This window comes from Clarias gariepinus, chromosome 14 (assembly GCF_024256425.1).
Source record: "Clarias gariepinus isolate MV-2021 ecotype Netherlands chromosome 14, CGAR_prim_01v2, whole genome shotgun sequence".
Lineage (NCBI taxonomy): Eukaryota > Metazoa > Chordata > Actinopteri > Siluriformes > Clariidae > Clarias > Clarias gariepinus.
The window spans coordinates 22709182-22733383 of NC_071113.1; the positions used below are offsets into that span (position 1 = coordinate 22709182).

Genomic DNA, 24202 nt, shown 5'->3' on the forward strand with positions numbered 1-24202 from the left:
TAACTTCTCAGATTCTATGCTGAGGGATGGTATTTTTGGCAGTAGGATTGCCATACGGTGAAGTGCTCACTTGGTCCACCACAAAAGGTTCCATGCTGACAGAGGCCACTGGAGAAAGGCTGTGGAGGCCTTTGGAAGAGTGGCTGTCGATTCCATCATACAGGAGTGCAGGATGGGACTCGGAGGTTACAACAATGGAGGGAATAGGTGCCGTCTTCTTATTATGCCCAGCCTGCTCTGAGATCACACATGGCTAGAAGGACGAGGAAAAAAACTGTCAGTATATGTTTATTTTAATAACTTTCCAATCTAAATTTTTATTTCATTTTCTAATAATATCTAGATAAAATAAAGAGGCAAAATTGACATTATATAAATGATTAGAACAAGGCACAGAGGAAATTGCTAATACTGCTAAATGGTTAAGTACTTTCTATATCAGTTGGGCTGAATGACCAAACCAAACCAAACCAAACTTTCTTTCGCACACAACCTGGCACATGTTTACATCTGATGACCTTCCAGACATAACCCTCCCATCTCTCTACCCAGGCTTAGGACCGGAACTGCATGAAGTGACTGGGTAGTATGGGGTGTGGCAAGGCCACAGGGCTCGAACCCAGAGCCTTAGACACATGAGCCACCACGCCCCCATATAGCTGCATATTAAATAAATGATATGCTCACAACCTTCATCAGATCAGTTACAGAAATGATTCAACTCTTCAAGAGAATAACAGCACTGTGATATAAACTAAACCAGTTTCCATCTCAACCAGTTAAAATCTCAAGTATAAAATTTTTTTCTCATTTTTATTTATTGATTTGTTATCAGTTTCAGACTGAGGTCCTCCATTTAGAACCAGTATGAACAACTTCATACTGAAGTATAACCCCTTATACACATGCAAGATACGGTTTTCTCAGTAAAAGATATTGTGATCATTTAAAATATGTTTGGATTGGGATGAACTAATAAAGGCTTAGATTAACTTTGAACTTTTTCTGTAAGTCTTCACAAGGTTTTCACACACTGTTGCTGATATTTTGGCCCATTCCTCCATGCAGATCTTCTCTAGAACAGTGATGTTTTGGGGCTGTTGCTAGGCACCACGGACTTTCAACTCTCCAAAAGATTTTCTATGGGGTTGAGATCTGAAGACTGGCTAGGGCACTCCAGGACCTTGAAATCTTCCTTATGAAGCCACTCCTTCGCTGCCCGGGCGGTTTGTTTGGGATCATTGTGATACCGAAAGGCCCAGCCACGTTTCATCTTCAATGCCCTTGCTGATGGAAGGAGGTTTTCACTCAAAATCTCCTGATACATGGCCCCATTCATTCTTTCCTGTACACGGATCAGTCGTCCTGGTCCCTTTGCAGAAAAACAGCCCCAAAGATGTTTCCACCCCCATGCTTCACAGTAGGTATGGTGTCCTTCTCCAAACACGAAGTTCTATTTTGGTTTTATCTGACCATATGACATTCTCCCAATCCTCTTTTGGATCATCCAAATGCTCTCAAGCAAACTTCAGACAGGCCCTGACATGTACTGGCTTAAGCAGGGGGACACGTCTGGCACTGCAGGATTTGAGTCCCTGGTGGCGCAGTGTGTTACTGATGGTAGCCTTTGTTACTTTGGTCCCAGCTCTCTGCAGGTCATTCACCAGTCCCCCCATGTGGTTCTCGGATTTTTGCTCACAGTTCCTGTGATCTCTGTGTGGGTGCCCAGATCGAGGGAGATTATCAGTGGTCTTGTATGTCTTCCATTTTCTAATAATTGCTCCCATAGTTGATTTCTTCACACTTACCTATTGCAGATTCAGTCTTCCCAGCCTGGTGCAGGTCTGCAATTTTGTTTCTGGTGTTCTTTAAAAGCTTGGAGTGTGACTGTATACTGATAACAGATGCCATTAATACAGGTAACAAGTGGAGGACAGAGGAGTCTCTTAAAGAAGAAGTTACAGGTCTGTGAGAGTCAGAAATCTCGGCTGTTTGTAGGTGACCAAATACCTATTTTCCACCATAATTTGCAAATAAATTCTTTAAAAATCCTACAATGTCATTTTCTGGATTTTTTTTCTTATTTTGTCTCTCATAGATGAGGTATACCTATGACGAAAATTACAGGCCTCTCTCATCCTTTAAGGTGGGAGAACTTGCACAATTGGTGCTGATTAAATACTTTTTTTGCCCCACTGTAAATGGTATTGCACTTACAGTGGAGAGCAGATGATTAGACTGGACAGACTCCATCATGGAGATGTTATCCTCATCCAACACATTCTGTAAAGTCAGAGACCAGAGTAATTTGCTTCAGTACTTATAGTACTTCGACTTATTATTCTCTACATGCAGAATATTTTCATTCCATGCCAATAAAATATTTCACACTAACAGTTTCAGTGTATATCGCATTTTCAAGTTCATAACATTTGCAGTTAAAGATTAAATGAAACAGTGCATCAACCAAATCTTAGACCTGAGAAGACACATAGGACAAGACGAGGGGACAGAAAGAATAAAAAAGAGAGAAGGTGATGGTGATGAGAGGGGAGGAACAGGTATGGCCTACTGTGCCCAAGTAAGATTAGCATTATGCCCACATTTGCTGTTCAACACAAACAAAAAGTCATGGCATATTGTCAGCAACCAATACTATGAGTCTATGTTGACTGTTGAATTTTGACAAAACTCCCTAGTAAGTATGTCTGACAACCCGGTATATGTAAAAATCTGTGTACAGCCATGATTATAATAATAACTCTGATTAAAAAATGCAATATGAACTGTTTATTACTGTAAAATATTCAGCATTTTAATGAAATAATACTGGCTTATTAGTTACAACTGTTATAAAACATAAACAAGTCATGCATCGATTTCAACCCATTAATCTGTCACACTCTTTGCTTCTGCTTTACTAAGCCTGCCAATGGGCTTTTAGCAGGTAAAAAGTCAATGAGGCATGTCTGAGAAGAGTGCCACTTAGTGGACACATTAGTTACATTTGATCTGACACAAGTCTTGCGGACACAAGGCCGTTTCTGGGGATTATCTCAAAGAGCAACAGATTAAATGCAGAGAATTATACACCCTGCCTTAATCGCTTAGTTCTGACTGATCCACACAATGATCCACACCATGTGACCTAAATCACTGCTCTTTCGTGCCACATAGGGATCTGACCGGATTACATTCCCTGCAGAACTTATTGGGGCAGAAAGAGATCAGATATATCGATATTACCATCTAATTTTAATCATGAAGTTATTTATTTATTTTCCTATATTTCTAATGCAGTTAAAATGTGGTTGGGAACAAACATACAGTGAGGTTTATTTCTCAGGTAAATTAAAGGACAGGAATAATTAATATATTCAATCCATTAAGTAATAATAAATATTTCTGCAAAAACAAAAGAAGTGAAAATAAATAAAGATAGGGGCTCTGGGTGTTGTGATTTTTTTGTCCTTAGGTTAACCTGGATCATAAGCACAGCAGAACCAAGATTAAGGTCTCTATAGTATTTGATATTATAATAATGTTTTGGGGTATTCCTGTAATATGTGTTCACAATTAAATGGGAACTGGGAGGTTTTTGACTTCCTAGTATGAAAAGTCAACTTAAATAGCTGTACTTTAAATTTTTTTTAAAGACTTTGCATCTTCAAGCTGTGTGATGTCTTCAGCAGCTCAGCAAAAAAAGAGTTAATTTTTAATAAGTCTTTAGTTTAAATATCCATTATTAAAATTTGAAATCCCTTTATACTGGTGATAAACATACACCCCTCACCTACCCAAATTGTTTTTATGGTCATGGCCAATTGATCCCCTAATACCCAACAACTACTAACCAGGGAGTATGAAGGCTATCACATGCTTTTTCCACATCCTTTGAAAAAAAAATGGAAAAGTTGGATCTTATTATTTTCACATAACAAGGTAACCGACATTTGTGATTGGCAAGTGTCACTGTGATTGATGAGGGAAACACAGTATGTCAGCGCGTCAGGTTTTTGCTCTTTTGAAGCCGCTTAATTCACCTCCATTTATCACTTTAGATGGGTAGAGGAATAATTTTGAGTCCCAACTTGTCGTGAAAGCACCATGAGGTCCAAAAATCTCAGATGTGATTGACAGGGACTAGAAGGCTTACTTTCATTTTCATCTGAGAAGTAAATATTGACAGCTATATCAAACGTACTGCTTTAATTATTGGGTAGTCAATATGATGCAGAGAGGCTTTGTATGTAAACATGGCTTCTCAAGATTCAGCCACGATATGACAACACTCCTATTATATCTCTTTTATATCTGACAGTTAAAAGCTAATTTTTACTCTTACAACAAATTTAACAAGGTCAAAGGAAATTTCTCTGTAACTGCTGTAAACAAATTGTATAACTATGTTGCAGCTTATTTCACAGATCCAGGGCAGCTGAGCTATCAGGCGCACACACACACACACACACAATAACATGGACTCTTACTCACACTGATATAAGCATAGCCGGTGAGGTTTAACCCTGTATCAACAGGACTCCTATTGAAGCTTCCCGAGTCTCGACCTCTCACCTTCACCTTTAGAGAGTTGCCGTGGTTAAATTCTGACAGCTCCTTATGGCTGTTGTATGACACCTGACGGGAAAGCGCACCCGCCACATCCACCTCTGTGTCCGTCAAAGCCTTAGACAGATACAGAGAAACAGAGTGGCAGTGATGTTCTCAGTCTCCTACATCCTGAACCAAATACTTAATAAAACTGTGATGTGTTCATACAGACTCGCTGTCGGACACTGAGGACAATCGAGTCCTGTTGTTTTGACACGCGTTGCCGCCAATTTCTGAAGCATGGCTGTGCATAGTCGAGCGGCGTGTGGACATGAAACTGCTGCTGGTCAAGCGTTCTCTATGAGGAACACAGAGTAGCACACCCAGACAAGGAATATACCGCGCTAAAGCAGATCTGACCCAACACAAGGAAAATAGAGAAAAGAGTGGAGAGGGGAAAAAAAAAAAAAAAAAGATTATTTAGTCAGCATATTGTGGACAAACATAAACAAACAAAAAACTGCAATCTGACAAAAGACACAGAATAGTGTCACAGCAAAAATTCATATGAATGAATAATTACTTAAAATATGGCATAATATTGTTTTGTAGGTTTTTTAAAAATTGATTTATTAAGATTTATGATTCAAAAAGTAATAGAAATTTGAATGAATTGTGAATCACAATATTGCATTTGTGGATTTCTTCTACCTTTCACATGTATTCTTTCAACATTTTATGTTATTAGAAAACTTTAATACTGCACAGATTCAATATTTTCTGTAAATTCAATTACAGATTTTGTAAATAAAAATGCAGTCCTTGAATGTAATACACCCTTTCTAAATTCTCTGTGCCTTTTCTTTAAAAATACATCAATACTGCTATGCAGTTTCTTATGTCTAAGGTAGTTTTTTTAAATATATATAAGAAATTACACAAGACAGAGTGTGCTGCTCTTACCAATAAATTAACACACCATCACATTAAAAATGTTCTTTAAAATGATAAAACTTGCATTTTTTGTAAAGGCTATGTAAACATTGCATAAAGATGTTTGTACATCTGCAGCCCCGAGCCTGTCTGAATTGCATGCTAAGGATCCAATTAATAATTTCTTTAAAACTCTTATTTATTTAAAACTTTTCAGTAGCATGAAGAAAACCATAAAATGCTGAGCGCGGCACTTTCTAATATAAGTGTGACAAGATTGTTGTGGTCACTCGCCCCATCATAGGTTTTTTTCTCTATAGCTTTATTCAGCAGCATCACTCGGGATGTGGACAGCAGGCAATGCAGTGAAGTACCTGTATTTTGGATGTGTGATGGCGTAAATGATGGGGTTGTGGATAGCTGAAGCCTTGGCAATCACAGCAGGAACAGAGTTCATGTACGGGGTGAGCATGTCAGCGTAACTATGTGAAAAGAATTTGAGAAAATGAATGTTGTACAAATACTTCAACACAACAGAGGAGAAAAATGACTTAAACCACAGATGTGCACATGTACATTCTACTTGGTCTACATTCTACTTCACAGCGATTCACAGTATTCACATTAAAGTTAGTATTAGATTCTAATTTTATGTAACTAGTTCTAGGTCATTTAAAAAAGGATGCGTTTGGAATATTAACCAGAGCCATTCAGTTAATCTTAAAAAGCATTATGCAAAACCTACTATGAATTATCAGCCACTCCAGAATGAAAGTCTCTACGTGTTGGTTCTCAGAGTTTAAGAAGTTAATAAATGTAATAAATAACAAATATAGATTTGCCTTAGTGACTTAAAAGATTAATTTCATTTCATATTAATCATGAAAGTGTACCTAATGGTTGTATTGTATTATATATTTGGTCTATTTCCTAAGATCTGAACTTATAAATGCATGTATATTTGTGGAGGGATCTCCATTGCTTTACACAGAGATAGAAAAATAGGATCCATGTGAGGAGTTAATTAAATCTGTAAAACAAACACAATCGGTAATTGTACAGCGAGACAAAATCTCCAAAATTTGTCCGACCAAAGGATGAAGCAAAAGGTAAGGGTCTGCAGAGTTAGCAAAACCTGATGATCATGCAAACTTGCTCCACTTCCCACAGGAGACAAGCACGTCTCCTGTGCATAGAGCTCGTTTTTTAATCTAAGCTCTGATTGGACCCTTCCAAAATATTGACCTTCATTTTCTTGAAGCCAGAGCTTTATTGATTAGGATTTGGGCTTTGAGAAATTATTAAACTAAAGGGTGAACAATTTTTTTTTTTTATTAATCAATAAACTCAATTAGAACCTCAGCATAAGGTGAAAAGAAATAGCAGAGTTGTGGTAAGGAGAATAATTTCACTGATGACTGGTGTATAATAATAACATTTAAACAAGAGTTTTGCCCATTTTAACCTAGGGGTCACCGCATTGGTTCATTGGATCCACAAGGTTGAGCACAGTTTTTACACTGCATGCCCTGTTGTAACCCTCCCATTTTCTAATCGGGCTTTGGGGACTGGCACCGCATGCATTTGTATGGGGTTAAGGGTCTTGACCAAGGATCCACCAGTGGTGACCCAACAGTGCCATGTTATATTAAAAGTGGAAAATATTCTGACTTGTTTATGCTTTTTTTCCCATAAAGAAGTATTTTTGTGTATGCTTTTTATGGCCACGGAGCAAAGCTGTATCTCAGCAGCTTAACTCTTAACCCTTGTATACATACTTTTTGTTTTTGCCTATACCTTTTTTATTTGGTGTTTGGAAAATTCCCTAGCTATTAGCTGCACTCTCTACACACTATCACAGCTGGAACTGCAAAAATTTAACAATTTGCATATTTTGCATAATTTGCATAATAATGCATATTGCATTGTTCTTGGAATTAAAAGACACAATATAGCTTAGAACGACACCCAGTCTAAAATGCTTTCAAATTCTTTCAAGCTCTTTGTGTTACTTTGGTGTGCTTCTGAGAAGCTGGTTATAGAAAAGGATTATGGTATTTGTGGTACATTAAGCTTTAGAAGCCTTGTTGGGATGGAAAACATGGATTTCGCAGGGATGAACCATCTGGGCCATTCTTAGCTTGTTTATTTACAGACAGCATTGCTATAATCAGAGAGAAATAATACAAAGTGTATTCTAAAACAGGTTTTGCCAGATTTTGCCCAATTTCAGTTCTACTTCTAAGTTCTAACTTAATCCATGACTTCAAGTCAACCTTCATGTCATCTGATGTAGGCAAACCCCACCATGTGACTCCTCCACCGACTGTACCTATCCAAACTCTCAGTCACATGGTTTTCAGCCGTGATCCAGGATACTGTCTGTGATGCTGCTGAATGTTTTTTACATTCTTGTCTGTTTGGTTTGACAACGATTACATTACATTATCTGCTCAACTGGATTTTGCACAAGGACAGCCAAGAGATTTTCACTACCCAAATGTAGAAAATGGCAAATACTCTATTGGCTTTATGATTCATATTTGTAAATGTTCACCTGTTGAAATATTTACATATACAAAAATTGTGAAACCCAGCAGAAGTCCAATTCGTCAAATGAATGTGTCCATCCCCAGAATAATAAACAGTTTTGTCCAAATCATAAACGGCTTCTCACCCTGCAAACGCTGTCAGAGCCACACATGAATATGGAGACCAGGAGATCACATACAACAGGATGACAATAAGAGCCACCTTCGCCATCTTCCATTCACTCTTTAATCGATGAAACTTTTTGATGGAGTCTTTTGTGATTCCTCCTTCCTCACTGATTTTACCCACAGCACTGTAACACAGACATTCAATCGAAAACACCAAATGTATCAACAATACTGGTTAGGACATTGTGAGTAGAACTGAATTAAATGTCAGAATTATAAGAGGTTTTTTAAATTGTCTTTCATATGTATTCATCCTCCCTTGAACTTTTTTACATTTTGAGGTGTTAAGCCTGGAATTAAAATTGCTTATGATTTAACTGTAAATTTAACAACGTACTGTACTGTATATGCAAAATACATCTACTGTAATAGTTTAAAGTGCAAATCTTTATTGTGTCACAAATTTTACTTCAATAATCATTGGATCCTCTATCTGGATATTTCGTGAAGGTTAAAAGTAAGAATGGAACCAACCTGGTGGTGTTGCGAATAGCACGGAAGATGCAGAAATAGCAGTACATGATGATAAACAGAGGGATGAAGAAGACGCAAACAAAGAGTAGCATTGTGTAGGCACGAACAGATGGAGTAAATGTCATATAGTCCCAGGTGCAGGAGGTCATCAAGCCCTCAGGAACATATGCACCTAGGAGACAATATAATACAGTTAAGGACACTCTGTTTGTGGATGTGATCAAGAGAGAAAGAGACACTCTGTCCACTTACTCCATCCAAAAAAAGGAGGAAGGCTCCAGATCAACGTGTATAGCCAGGCTAGGACGAGAATGATAAGGGCACGCTTGTGGGACATCTTGCCGATGGAGGCCAGAGGACGAGTGATAACAAAATATCTATCCACAGCTATGACCACCAGTGTGATCATAGAGCATATCCCAAAGAGTGCACCACAAAATGCATACAACTCACAGCCTGTAGAGAAAAAAAATAACCACATTTAATAAATTAAATCAAACACTTTTGCCAACATAATGCAACATCTGCAAGCAAGCTCAGTACTTAAGGAACTTTGGAACATAAGTAGAAATATATGTCTATGATATACGATAGGTTTTCAAGTCAAACTGGGCCTTTGGATTGTGCAGAATAACAGAACACAATTATTAGAGTAAAAATGACCATTATTTCTCTATATAATCCCCTGTTATAAGAATGCAATTATCCCAGAATTTCACTAGTGCTGGGATACAATCAAGGTAGAAAGTTTTCTCATTATTCCAGAGACATAATTGTCTGGAACGCTGGCCTCCCGGGAGCTCCTTTAACAGCCCAAACATATGAAAATGGCTTGGAGTGAGGTCAGGATTATACCAGGGATGTGGCAAAACTGTTCTTTATGCCTCACTAAAAAGTGATTTTCTTAAGGACACACAGCTGTTTAGTCCCAATCCTGTAAATTTTTATAACATTTCGTGTGTATAGAAATGATTTTAATTCCACTTTTATACACAGATATGGTTACTACTGTTGATTTCTTTCCTTTTTTTACTGTGCAGCTTCACTAAGTGTTTCAGTGATCTTCATTCATGATTTTTTTTTTTGACCACATAAAGTTGACAGTTCTGCTTTACACTACCAGGTTCTGATTATGTGTTGATGGGTTCTTAACCAAGTTCCAGTAATGTCAAATGTCTTTGCTTGAAATATATACAATGATTTTTATATTTAGTTTATTAATTTATTTCACCAGGCAGTGTAAGTTGCCGCTCTGAGACTGTATATCGGAAACTTTGTTGTGCTCTCCAGCATAGACAAAAATCTTCCGTATGTTAAAAACAATAAGTTATGGTCAAATGTGCACCTGGCACAGAAGAGTTACCAAAAAAAAACAAACAAACAAAAAAAAACGTACATAAACAATGTGGCACATATAGTTCTTAAAATCCTTCCTTTGGATTAGTCATGGATAAGCTGTACAGTTGTGTTGCATTACTTAGTAGCATTCACAGTTAGTGGTTCAGAAATTGAAAAAAACACTATAGGTGGGCATTGTCAAGCCAAGAGATTTGACAATATATACAAAAAAAAATCAATAAATAAACGTCCATGACCCACATGTTCCTCCAAACTACTAACATACGGCTTTATAGCAACTATATTCAATAAGAAGCAATTTATACACATAGCAAAACAAGTTAGTATGAGTATAAATAATTGCCATTAGCTGATATTGTACCATTGGCATGGTACACACTCTGCATTTTAATACATTCTTATACTCATAACATTTTCACCTTTAGTGAGTATACAGTGAGTTGAAAATGCTGCTGTACTGAAGCTTACATAAAGAAGGTCATTCAGAAGTCTATGTACAGTACACTGCAATAAATAAATACATAATAATAAATACAGAAATATAAATATATACATCATTTATTCATTATACTAATAACTAACTAACTAACTAACTAACTAACTAACTAACTAACTAAGAAACTAAGAACAAGACAGAATGAGCGGGAGAGTTTTTTTGTTATTGATCAGGAAACAAGCTCAATGTACTTCGACTTATTCAGTCATCCAGTAACTGCCCTGCTTGAAAAAGTAAAGGTTCAAAAACAAACTTCCATTAGTGATCAAAGGCTTCTTAGTCCATCCAGCTGAAGGATGATGTACAATGCTTGTCAAAATTTTAAGAACTTTTTAAAACTTTCTATTCATACATGAGGTAGTTTCAGTATTTGTGCTAAATATTACGCAAAATTATTACATATCTGCCTATGGCGAAGCCCCAGAACCCTGACAGACACAGAAAAATCCACCACTATATGTTTTATACTGAGTATCAGAAGGTTTAAATTATATACAGTAGCCTTTTTTTCACCATACATGCAGATTATTTACAATGCCTAAACTTTTCCACATTTGTTACAACCAGAAATGTGAATGTATTTTATCAGGATTTTATGTGATAGACCAACACAAAGTGGCACATAATTGTGAAGTGGAAGGAAAATGTTTACCACGAAAAAATCTAAAAGGTGTGGCATGCATTTGTATTTAGCTCCCTTTACTCTGATACCCCTAACTAAAATCCATCGAAACCAACTGCCTACAGAAGACACCTACAGTAATTAGTAAATAGAGTCCAGCATTATTAAGCCTAAGGAGGACACCACACAGGTCAGGGATCAAGTTGTGGAGAGGTTTAAAGTGTGCTTAAGTTATAAAAAAAAAATAAAGTATATAAATGTTTGAACATCTCATAGAGCACTGTTCAATCAATTCTTGCCCTCATGGAAGAGTGGTAAGAAGAGAGCTCTGTTAAAAGAAAACCTTAAGAAGTCCTATTTGCAATTTGCAACAAGCCATGTGAGCGACACAGCAAAAATGTGAAAGAAGGTTCTCTGATCAGGTGCAACCAAAATCTATGTTTTTGGCCCAAATGCAAAATCACATGCACATCAATCTGAAAAACACTTCTTTACATCTTCTTCAGCACTGACAGGGAAGCTGGTCAAAGTTGATGGGAAGATGGATGGAGCCAAATACAGGGCAATACAGGACAAAAACCTGTTAGAGTCTGCAAAAGACTAAACATCAAGAGCTACAATGAAATGGTTTTGATCAAAGCATATTCGTGTGTTAGAATGGCTCTTTCAAAGTAAATCCAACTGAGAATCTGTGGCAAGACTTGACAAGGCATTTTTCATCCAATCTAAATAAGCTTGAGCTATTTTGCAAAGAATAATGGGCAAAAATTTCACTCTCTAGATGGGCAAAACTGGTAGAGACATACCCTAAAAGACTTGCAGTTGTAATTGCAGCAAAAAGTGGTTCCACAAAGTATGGACTTGCGGGAGTGAATACATGAATGCACAGAACACTTTTTAGATTTGTATTTGTAAATGTTTTTTTAAAACATTCATAATTTTCCTTCCATTATTATGTGCCACTTTGTGTTGGTCTATCAGATAAAATCCCAATAAAATAAATTTATGTTTATGGTAGTAATGTGTCAAAATATGAAAAAGTTATGAGTATGAATACTTTTGCAAGGCACTGCAGTTGGCCAAGGCTGGTGTGGAAGAACACAAGTGACCTATATAGAGCTATTCTCTCAATGTCATTGAGTCATGGGATGAACTGGAACAGCAACTGCACAGTACAGTGCCAACTTTTTTAATGAATGAGAAAATCCCAACAGGCTCCTTAAGTGTAGTGGGAATTCCTCCCAAAAGATTGGAAGCTGTTTCAGCAGAAAAGTGGGACCAACTTCAAATTACTAACCACTGTTTTGGAATAGGATGTTTGAACAGGCATATAGGCATATACTAATCATTAGCCCTAGATAATTAGTGTGTTAGCCTTCAGCACACCTAATGAGAAGGTGTTTCTAAGGGCAAATTTTAAATATGCTCATAAATTATATATGATCATAAATTAAACAAATCTACTCAATTCAAATAAATATTTCCTTTCAGGGTTTGTCTGATACCTTTATTTTTATGCATTCTCACCAACTACATGCTTATTGCAGTCATTGAATATATATATAAAAAAATCAATACAAGGAAAAGCAAATAACATTTGTATATAATGGATAAACAAACCATACACAAAGCCTCTAAACCCGTTGAGATATTACATGCTTTATTCCCATTTTTAATGGCCTGGAAATGAACGATTAAAGAAAATGAAGGAATTAAGCAAACTGAGCCTACAGCTGGATTACCTTTCTCTCCAAAGATCCATCTCCTGTGCATGCTGGTTATGAAGAAGGTGGGTGTCTGAGTGACACACATCATGAAGTCAGTTATGGCCAGATTAATAATGAACATGTTGGCTGGTGTTCTTAGACTCTGACTCCTACAATAGCACATGCAGACGAGGGAGAGAGCCAGACAGGAAGTCAGAAATGTTGTCTCTATTGTTTAATTACTTAAAATTTGAATTTTGCACCAGAAAACTTTCATCAGGAGGTTAAGAGTGATAACAGTCTATAATGATTGGTATACATTTTTATTTATAGTAGACCTACATCAGTAAGAAAAAAAAGTATGCCTTACTTGCAGAAGGCATACATAACCAGACAGTTGCCCACCATGCCAATGATGCCAATGATTAAGATAACAGTGCCAACAATATAGTGGGCATGGTCTGGAACATCCACAGTGGGAAAAGGATGGTGAGGAGCTTGAATCACAGACATCTGTGAAATGAGACAAGCAAATTACAGTTCAAAAGGAGATCTAGTGTGGATAAGTCTAATAATGCTTTTTAATGAACAGTGCATTGACATGCTTTTTTTTTTTTTTTTTTTTTACATTTTCAGTGGTTATTTGTTACCATATCTTTAGTGCCTGTCCTGGTTTTGGTAACGTTTTACCAGAATACCAAGACTACTGACCTGTCAGATTTTTATCTGAAATTTACTGAAATTTTTTCAGATTTTTTAAAGATTTTTTTTAGAAAAACCAACACTAGGTCTGTGATCCATTTTCACAAAATCACACAAAATGTAATATCAACATCATAATTTGCTGTCGGGCTATAAGGGGATTAAACACATAACCTCACAAATGACTGAAAAATTTAGCACACAGTCACTTTATCACATATCATTGCATACGTATCACGCATTACAATATAATTCTGTACTATTTATATTTACTGTATATTATATGCTGTATAATTTATATCATGCTTTATTTATTTTACTCATACTTTTCTTCTTCTTCTTCTTAAAAATCTGCACAGTTTGGAGTTGCGATTGCATTTCACTACTGTTGTACTTATACAACCATGTATGTGACAAATAAAATTCTTGAATCCTAAATCTTAAATCTTTTGTTTTGTGTAATACTATTCAATTGTGTGGAATAAATTTCAGAGCAAACAGGTGCACAATGTTGGGCTGCAAGAACGAAAACTTCCTCTTTTAACATAAAAAACTTCCTTCAAAATTTCCACCACTTATTCCTCTCATCTCATATTACTAAGAATGGCACTACCGCTGGAATGGTAGCAGGTAAAATATAGCAAACAAACATTTGCAAACTTGGCCAACTGGTTCCCTTGCTGTCTGGAAATATATAGGTTCCCAAATTATTAATATTAACAGACAGTGTCGAAAAGCACCATTCAGTGAAACATTCTGCTAGCTGAAGAAAGATGTTTACCACTGCACCCCAACTCTCTATCCAAACTAGTCAGAGATGAAGCAAAGCATGCGGTAGTCAGGATCATTCAATGACTGTCATGGGTCTGGCACACAGAAAGAACACAGATGTCACACTTTGATCAGATGTCAAAGTTTTCAGAACAGGTCTCTAGTTTAATATGCACTTCTAACATACAGCTTTTTTCATGGCGAACGGGACTCAGATGGGGTCGAGTCTGCAGGAATGGGAAATGTGTGAGAAGATGCACAGGTACTCTCTACTCACTGGGTGGAAGTGAAGGGGTCCTTTTAAAGCCTGCGTGGAGGGTGAAATCGGCGTATCCTTATACATGTACGGTGTGTCCAGCCCAAGTACTTCTTAGCCTGCCTTCTTGACCTGCCTCCTTGTTAGGCATGCTGTGTGTGTGTGTGTGTGTGTGTGTGTGTGTGTGTGTGTGTGCGCGCGAAAACACAGTGTGTGTCCGTCACAGCACAACATACAGGGGACTTGGTGAGTTGGGCTTTTAGACTTTTAAAAGTATGTTCTTCTAGCTGCATCCAGCATACCTTCTCTGGGAGTCCATTTCTCAGAAGGTCATAAAGGGTTGCTGCCAAAGGGGTAAAGAATGTGCAGGTAGAATCGGGCGGCCTCCACTTTCTGCTTTTGCAGCTTTAGCACTCTGCGTCTGATCTGGTACTCAACGTACTGTGCCTCGGTCAGCCCCAGATGGCACTTCTGGGACTTGGTTGTTAGACCCACTTTCAATGGGTGCCCAAAGTCTCACGTTAGATCATCTACATGCAAAAGCAGGTATGGTGAAAAATCGTTACATAGCCTGATCAATCCATCAGGATTGGGAACCATAACAATGGGGACTTGTTGACTCCTCAATGATGCCATGCTGCAACTTGCTGTCTACCTCAATATATGGCACATGAGGGGCCCTTCAGGGCTTTGTATAGGTGCTGGCAAATGACTGCACTGGGCAGCATCTTGATGTTGTGGTGCACAATGTGAGTGAGCTCTGGTTCGGTGGAGAACACATACAGAAATTGATCCATGAGTTCACTGAGCTCCTGATTCTCATTGAGCATCAGATTCTAAACGAGGTTGCGGTTTGTTCTGTATTAAAAGGAGAGGTGAGAGCTGAGGAGTGAGGTATCAGTTCTATCCACCATTTAAGTAAATTGACATGATACAGCTTAGCGCACTTGTGCTTACCTGGCTGTTGCAGTTGATAATTTACTAGGACTCGTTCCACTACGGTGAAGGGTCTATGCCAGCGGACCAGGAATTTGCAAGTGGCACTATGGAGCAGCAGTACACGGTTGCTCACCTGGAATTTGCACGGTTGAGCTAGCTGGTCATAAGCGCACCTCTGCTTTCTTTTCTTCATGTGCTGTCGAACAGTTTATTAATATTACTGTAGATCTTGGACATATTCAATCACTGACAGGAATGGTGAATGGATGCTCCTCCCAAGCTTCCTTAGCCATGTCGAGCAGACCCCGTGGCCAGCAGCCGAAGAGCAAATGGTGTAAAGCTGCAGCAGGCATGCAACTTTTGTCCACCACTTTCCGCAACATTTGCTTTAACCTCTGGTTGAAATGATTCACCAGACCATCTGTTTGAGGATGGTACACAGACATGTGCAGGGGCAGACTTAGTGGGCTGTTTAGGACAACGCTGGCAAAAGTTGCTTACCTAGCTTTATTTTGGGCTGTGGGACCACCAAAAGATCAATGTCAGTTCCTCTTCATGCAGTATGATAATATAATAAATTATTTCTTGCTCCCAGCAGTTCTTTAATCTCGGGTCTTCGCGTTGTACCTGGGTGAAATTTCTGTCCTTTTTGACCTGCTAAGATAGCAAGACATATGGATTGGATGGATCATTAGCCTCACCTTCAGTTTCAGCATCGCTGCCATTAGTAGACGGTTGCACCAACCATGCCAGCTGTGTCGCTGCTGCTTGTTTCCATCACAGGTGGCGAGCATTGTGCTTTTTCTGGATGTGGTTCTCTGGTACATAAGCCGGGCCAGTCAAGACCTAGGAGTAGAGGCACAGGCAATTCAGGTATTATGCCAGCTTTCAGATTATTACCCAGGTGATCCTCAACCATGATGTGCCCAGCGGGCACCTCCTACTGGTCACCATAAACACTGGTGACAGAGGCAGGTTTGTACTAGGGTGCGTTGGGTGGCACCACGAAGGGGCGTCCAAGTGTTACTGGGATTCCAGTGTCAAGCAGTACTGAGATCTGCGCTCTGTTAACCTGCTAACACCCAGAATGTGGGAAGTGTCAAAACCCCTGGCAGGTGCTCGCTCGGGCTCGGACAGCATCGTCTCATTTTGTAAGGATTCCAGCAGCGACAGAAGAAGCCTGATCTTTTTGAAGTGAGGAGTAGAGTGTTGATAAATATTTTTCAGGCAATTCTCAGGAGTGCACACAATCCATTACCACTGCCACTTCGAACAGTGTAAGCAACACCATTCTGGCTGGAGCCACCTAATTCTTTTTAACTGAGCTGGTCTATTAGCACTGTCGATGTGATCATAGGTCTACTTGTGAAATTCTATAGCAGCTTACACGTTGAAAAGCCCACAGCGGGCGAGGATCTCAGTTTTGAGCAACTCATAGGTATCCACATCCTCATCTGATAGTAGACACGTTGCACCTCACCCAACAACAGTGGTGTGAATGCCAGTCCACTTGTGGCGAGGCCACCCCTCCAGGTCAGCAGTCTTTTTATAAGTGCACAGGAATGCTTTAACATCATCATGTGGCGTGAGCTTGATAAGCAGGTGTAGTGCATCGCAGCGGTCAATGAAAGAATGTTGTGGTTCTGTGGGGCAAAGCTCCGTAGACGCAGTGTCATCAGCTTTGTGAGACCAGTGCGCAGAGCATTTAGCATGATTCAGGCAGAGGCAGCAGAGCACGTGAGAGAGCGGGAGGCAGGCAGCTTTCTTCTCGATGACTGGGACTAGGACAAATTCAAGTCTGTGGAGACAGGAGAAACGTGTGAGAAGATACACAGCTACTCTCTAATCACCAGGTGGAAGCGAAGGGGTCTTTTCAAAGGCTGAAACCGTCATCTTCTAATGACTCACCATCGCAGGTGAGTTCCCACGCGATGTTGTTGGCATACCTCACATCGCATAGGTAGTGTGTGCGTGTGTGAGAAGCACCTGCACTGGAGTGGACCGCCATCATAGTGACATGAAAAAATGTTTAAAAAAATGGAAATGAATGTGAAAACAATCATTTTAATGTGTGTGAAGTTTGAAGGGTTCTTTTTAGCAAGGCCGGAGTAAGAATTGTGACTGTGATAGATGGCTACAGTGCTTTCAGCAAGAGATGTCAGATGGTTATTCACAGAAGGATGTCGTGAAAAGATAAATTATAACCAGCCATTTAAATCCATTTAAAGTGGGCGTAACTAATCTGATCAAATCCAAAAGAGTCAGGGGTAGCTCAGTGGTTAAGGCATTGGACTACAGTTCGGAAACCTGGTTCAAACCCCACAATCACCAAGTTGCCACTGTTGGGCCCTTGAGCAAGGCCCTTAGAAAAAACAAATGTTTGCCTTGTTATGTCTGTGATTATTTAAATTGCTTAAAGAAATGCTTAGGTTTGAACCACTCTTTTTTTTAACAATGCTGCCAAAAACAGACTGCGTCCAAAATTTGTCCACAACATTCAGTGACTTTACCAGCAAATTACTGTGTGTATTGACCTAGTGCTAGCTACCGACCTACAGGTAACATTTCCACTCCGATCATAGCTAATGTTGCATTTGTGTATATTTAAGCTTCTGGCTTTAATATAAACCCAGTTAACAGATTGTTATTAAATTAAATTAACATAAGCAAGTAACTTAAGCAAATGCATCTTTACATACAAAAAGAAATATGAGCCATCAGTACTAATCCTACTGTTTGGCAAACTTGCGTATTGATGCTGGCTCAACTAAAATGTTTTTTAATGGAGGTTTTCCAGGTTTTTCCTGACTCAACAATCTAAATTTCTTATTATTTAAAAGTTTTTGATGCAGCTGACAATTAAGAAGTACCTACATTTAGTATACCCTTTACTTTTGCTACACACTTATTTTAAATAATTACATTATTATTATTTAGTTTATTTATGAGATCATGTGTCCAACTAGTTTTCCTTTTTTACTTTCTCTCTCTGCCAGACTGAAGTCAGACATTGATTGTCCTTATAACTTTGGCTTAGTAACACAAATCTTTTCCCATCTGTCTCGCTTTTAAGTGCCTTGCCTTTCTAAATCACTTATTGTTCAGTCAGAAACGCCTGCTGCTCAGTGAATCAGAAATATTTATTCTACAATGGGCATACATATCAGACTCCTGAGATTTAACTTGAAGGAAAAAAATTACGGAGATCCTTGTTTCATGTCCTGCTAACAACTAAAGATGTTTCAACACACCAGAAAAAAGATCAATCAGATAAAGAGTAGAACACTGTGACTTTGAAAGGGCACTTATGTGGAAAAAAAAAAACTGTGCAAAATTTCTAAGCTGGCGTGTAATAGTTCTATAATAAAACTTTTGTTACTCTTATACCTGACCCTCTGATCTAAAATAAGGATAGATAAATAAAAAATCCCTCAAATCAAAATCATTGTTAATCGTTCCTTTTTTCAAATCAGGGTATTAATGTATCACATAAATTTGGGGAAAAATCATGTAATAATTAACTTCAACCAAGTCTATCCTTGGGGCACTATACACAAAAGCCCTAATGCAAATGCCTAAGAATCAAAGAGCAAATGTTCAAACCATTGCCTAAGGCTCAGTTCAAGTGCTAAAATGTGAATGGTGTTTAACTAAACTGTTATTATTATTAACTCATTCTAATCAACATACAGCACTGGGAAAAATACCCCTATAAAATGTATTATATTATATAGATTAAATTAAAGAAATAGAAACAAATGGTTATTGTGGCAGGCTACAAAGTGCCTAAAGATGAAAAAAAAAATGGGTGTTTATGTAAGAACCTTAGCAGCAACCTCATGGCAAGCTACAGGGACTGGATTGAAAACAAGAGCCCAAAAGTTTCCCAGGAAGTCCTTCATGAAACCTGAAGAAGTATTCCTAATGACTACATGCAAATACAAGAAAGTCTGGCTCTTTGGAAGCAGCATATTATAAATGTAAAGGGTGACTTAAGATTTTTGCACTGCACTGTATGCATCTTCCTTAACATGAACATATGAACATATGTAACACCACTGACAGTCTCTCAAAGGTGTCAGCACAGGTAATATAATGAAACGGTATTGTAACATCTCAAAGGTCATAGAGAAAGTTGATGGAGAATTGTGGTAAAATGAGACATTAGTGCTGTCATTCTATTAATTTTACAGAATCACCTCTGAGCCCCTCTGGTGATGATGTCTCATGGCACCCACATGACTGTGCTACAATCAGTTTAGCATTGTTCTAACAAGAACTTTTCTTATGCATGCGCTCTAGTTATCCTACTAGAGCACCGATCTTAATAATCAGTTGTTCTAGCACTGTGGGAGCCACCTAGTCAATGACCTTAGATGAAGCCACCTAATCAATAGCCACTAGACAAAATGCCAGTGGTCAACTGGGAAAATTCATCTGCTAATGGTTAGTCCGCATCAGCTTGAAGCCAAGGACACAAGAAGAATTACCTAAATGTAATTTTCCTGCTTACAAATGTGCCTATAATGACAACATATTGATCCTGAAAAACATTTATTAGAAAGGAAATGAAGTAAAATACAGCTGACCTTCGTATATCCTATTGTAAGCCAGTACTCCCCTTTTCCACAAAATCATGATGGTTTTTCTTCAACTTTTTGTAACAACTGTCAAGCTTTTCTTTTAAATAGTAGAAATAGTTTGGACAAAAAGTTTTAGAGGAAAAAGTTCTGGAAAAAAAAACATGCATCTCTGTGCAACATGGGACAGCTTACATTTTCTTTCATATCAAATGAAATAATACTGTGCGGTTGCCATTAGGTTTATATATTTCCTATACATTTAATGGAGTAAGAAATGTCAGTTTAACAGTAATTATTGTTACTGTTAATAAGTAGGATTAGTTTAGATTTAATACCTAGTTGAGTAAATATAATAACTTTTACTGACCAGAGAAGCTCAATTATATAGAATAGTGTGCTCTTACATTAACTCGAAAATAGAAAAATTTGTCTTCACTTTCATTTTTTTTTATCAAGCACTTAGACCACAAAAACATAATGGCATTTAGCAACTTTTTGTCAAGATTTGACAACTTGGTGATTTTTTAACTACCAATTTGTAAAATATCACTAAGTCACATTTGCACATTTGTTTTAACATCCAATTGCCAATCATTATTACTCCCATGGATTAATCACTGATGACTAATTACTGATTGGTCTGTCATTACCAGAGTAATACTGTCGATCTGATTAATTTATGCTTGCACAAAAATCGGTTCTCAATGACTATTTACTGAAGACCATTGTTCTCAGTGACCAGTTGGTTACTGTTCTGTCATTACCAGAGTGATACATTTGATTGATTTGTGCTTGTGCATCACTAATGATGATTGATTTTCCCAGCAGGATTTTTTTATTTATTTTTAGTGTAAAATCTTTTTTTGGCTAAATTATTAAAAAGTAATAAAAGCAAGTTATTCCGAAAGTCTTTAGGGAAGAGGACTTCCCACTTTCTGGTTTCTTGGTAAAATAACAGGATGCATTTTTTGGGGTGAGGAATTGGGAGGGGGAGAAGACAGTGAGAGAAAGAGAGAGAGAGACAGCCAGACAGAAGACAAGACAGTGACAAAGAGAAAAAACGAGAGAGCCTGGTGAGAGAATGACTGTTTCATGCAGCTAAAATCTATGTAAGACTGGGAATTAACTAACCCTTAACACTAAATCGAACTATGACACGTTAAAATGTGTGTTGTTTCATTCATTAATAATTTCAAGATTGTAATCACTGGGAAAAAATGTGGTATAAGCAAAACAACATACTTCAAATTGTATGTTATAAAACTTAAAATATCAATGGCCTAAAGGTGTAATGTAGAGTTCAGCAGGGTTATGGTTACAGGGGAAATAGCTGCTATCACATATTTTCAACCCATTTTTGTCAAGACTCCCCTGGCTTTCTTTCCCAGCACTTGATGTAATATAGTCTGTATAATCTATAGATCTCTGTTCCACAGTGCACAGATTAATATCGACTGAGCATTTTAATTTGTCAGCAAAATAGCACAGTAAACATAGGAAGTCAGCTAAACCTCTGGGCACATGAAATAAAAGACACTGTCCATTTATAATTTATTCATTAGGTTTTTCATTCGTTCATTTTCCATAAAACATATACAGCATGATGTCGCAGGGGGCCTGGATTCTATTCAAAGGGGAACTCAGGGAATAATGCAAGAGGAGACATATAGAGGGCCAAATGATTGCAGGGCACAAGATCACCCATTCATGCACTGCTGTTAGAGTGGAAACAATCTTTAATCTGTAGACTGTGGGGGAAACTGGACTACGCTGGGAACCCAGCAAAAAGCAAGTAAAGAATATATAAACTTCAGAGGTGATATTTTAACCCCAATGATGGACAGTGCCAGTTGACAGTGCTGCTAACCACTGAGACATATCACTGTAGTGCTCCCCTTCATCATGGGTTTTTGTTTGTTTGTGTGTGATGTTTGTTTTTAGTAATTAAACTCGGAAAGGGCTTCTTCCTTAATCCAGATGCAGCACTTTGTGGATGTTGTGTGGAAATCAACTTTCCAACATAACACCATTGATGTTTTTAATAAGTAATCTCTCACTGTCATAGAATAATTTAAAAATATCTAAATAATTTAAAGTTACTTCTATGGAAAGTTAATAAGAAGAATAGTATAATATTGTGAACTTTATCTACCTGTAGTTAGAAAAATTGGAAGAAATTAAGGAATTTCCACTTTCCTCCACTACCTCCATTGCTCTTTTATTGGTTTGATGCATGTGATAAATCATCTCCCTGCGGCACTACATATAAATGGATCACTTAAAAAAAAAATAAAAAAACAGAAAAGTAAATTGACTGCTGTGGGTAATTTTTTTATATACCCTACCTTCTGCATCCTGAAAAAAAAAATGTTTATGACAATTTATAAAAACAGATACATCTCAGCCAAAACAGGATATAACGTTCTAAAAAGTGTCTCACCTAGGTGTAGTGTCCTTAATTGTTTTAATTAAAAACTTTCAATGATCTTAATTGCCATTTAGATGAAACTTGGCCAATTTATATTTCACATAAATAGACACACAACTGTCAGAGTGTATTATTGTGAAATGCAAAATTGTTAAGATTTTGCAACTTCAATTTGACATGGTTACGAAAAATCCATAATTTTGCATGAAATCCTTTAATTTTTTACAGTTCATTCTGTATGCTTCTAGAAGCTTACACTATTTTATTATCAATACTCATAAAGAAATAAGTAATTTACACTTTAAAGTATTATTGTTAAAATCGAGTCAGTAAAACCCCGAAAATGGACATTTTGGGGGCACCTATAAAATCATCTCTCCAAAACGGATGAAGTTAATAACTTAATTATTATTATTTTTTTTTAAAAAGATTGGCCAGTTGTATAAACTTCGGAAGTAGCTTCCGTATAACATAATGCATTATTATTATTATTATTATTTGACTGTCTGTTTTAGCAAATGATGTAAAATTTTTTATTATAAGTAAACATTTTCCCTTGTAAAATCATAAAATTTGTCTTGTAATGTTCAATAACGTATTACAAGAGAAAGACGCTTCTTGGTATACTGTATGTAAACTATTACTCATTTGTGCATTTTTCTCAATGACATTATAACATTTATTACATCCCTCAATAAAATCACACTGAACAAATCCTGCACATGATATAGAAAGCGCGCGCGCATGACCCGCATAAACACTACCTTATCAATGTGAACGAGTTTGATCTGTAGCGCGTGACGGACCGCAGGATTGCCCCCAAACTGCACGCTCATTCATGCACGCGCTCGCTCTCTCTCTCTCTCTCTAAAATCTTAAACTGTTCAGATAATTAAGTGTTCGCTATGCAGTTACAGAGAACAATTATTCCCGCCACTCAAATACAAGATTCTTTAAATGCTGAAGTTTTTTCCGATATAAAGGAGATCTTACCGAAGTGGAGGTGCGCGCGAGCAGATCCGCGCTGCTGGAGTTCCAAGCCTGCTCGGTCTGTGCGCTTCCAGCCATGCTGTCCGGCTCCGGAGTGATGGGGAAACCCCGCAGAAAAAGTTCAGAGAGGAGACAATGCCAGCGTGCGGCTTAGTGCGTAATGAGCATCACGGGTTCTTTCTTACAGCCTAAAAATAAAGAGGAATGCAGGAGGAATAGAGGAGGAATAAAGCAGGAGTAAAGGAGGAATAGACTTCCCTCTCTTCTCTGCCTGAGGCATCAAAGTTTACTGGAGGCAAACCGCTGGAGGAGAGAGAGAGAGAGATGGAGAGATAGAGCGCACGACGCAACGGGTTAAATACAGCTGCGTTCTAGTGTAATCACACAACACACTCTATGTACACTCACACACACACACCAGCACATGCATACGGAGCTAACAAAGTCTCTCTCTCTCTCTCTCTCTCTCTCTCTCTCTCTCACACACACACACACACACACACAAACACCATCCTTGTAAGAACCATCCACTAACATAATTATCAATACAGTTAGTAACTTACTTAAGGTTCTGTTAATCTAACCTTACCAATAACCTCAGGTAACAAAAGTAAACATTTTGCTTTTAATTTGTTTCATTATAAACAACAACAAGCAAAACAACAGAATCCC

The 24202-nt window shown here is 37.8% G+C and overlaps 1 protein-coding gene across 1 annotated transcript; it reads right to left on the reverse strand.

Moving 5' to 3' along the window:
- On the reverse strand, positions 1–23607 carry opn4b (opsin 4b). The gene is made up of 11 exons (XM_053511612.1): positions 23534–23607; positions 13232–13374; positions 12898–13031; positions 8931–9134; positions 8679–8850; positions 8162–8329; positions 5859–5966; positions 4780–4966; positions 4495–4686; positions 2218–2283; positions 1–253 (listed from the first exon to the last, which is right to left on the reverse strand). The coding sequence occupies exons 2-11, from the start codon at positions 13372–13374 to the stop codon at positions 8–10; spliced, it is 1620 nt and encodes a 539-aa protein (XP_053367587.1). The 5' UTR covers positions 23534–23607; the 3' UTR covers positions 1–7.
- Between the last annotated feature and the right edge of the window lie 595 nt (positions 23608–24202).

Bases quoted from the DNA above. Each gene is read 5' to 3' on its own strand.
- opn4b (XM_053511612.1), bottom strand. From the start codon at position 13,374: ATGTCTGTGATTCAAGCTCCTCACCATCCTTTTCCCACTGTGGATGTT. The intron at 9,135-12,897 runs GTAATCCAGCTG...TTTTCTCTACAG, and splicing joins ATGGATCTTTGGAGAGAAAG to GCTGTGAGTTGTATGCATTT. The intron at 254-2,217 runs GTAAGTGCAATA...TCGTCCTTCTAG, and splicing joins CTAATCATCTGCTCTCCACT to CCATGTGTGATCTCAGAGCA.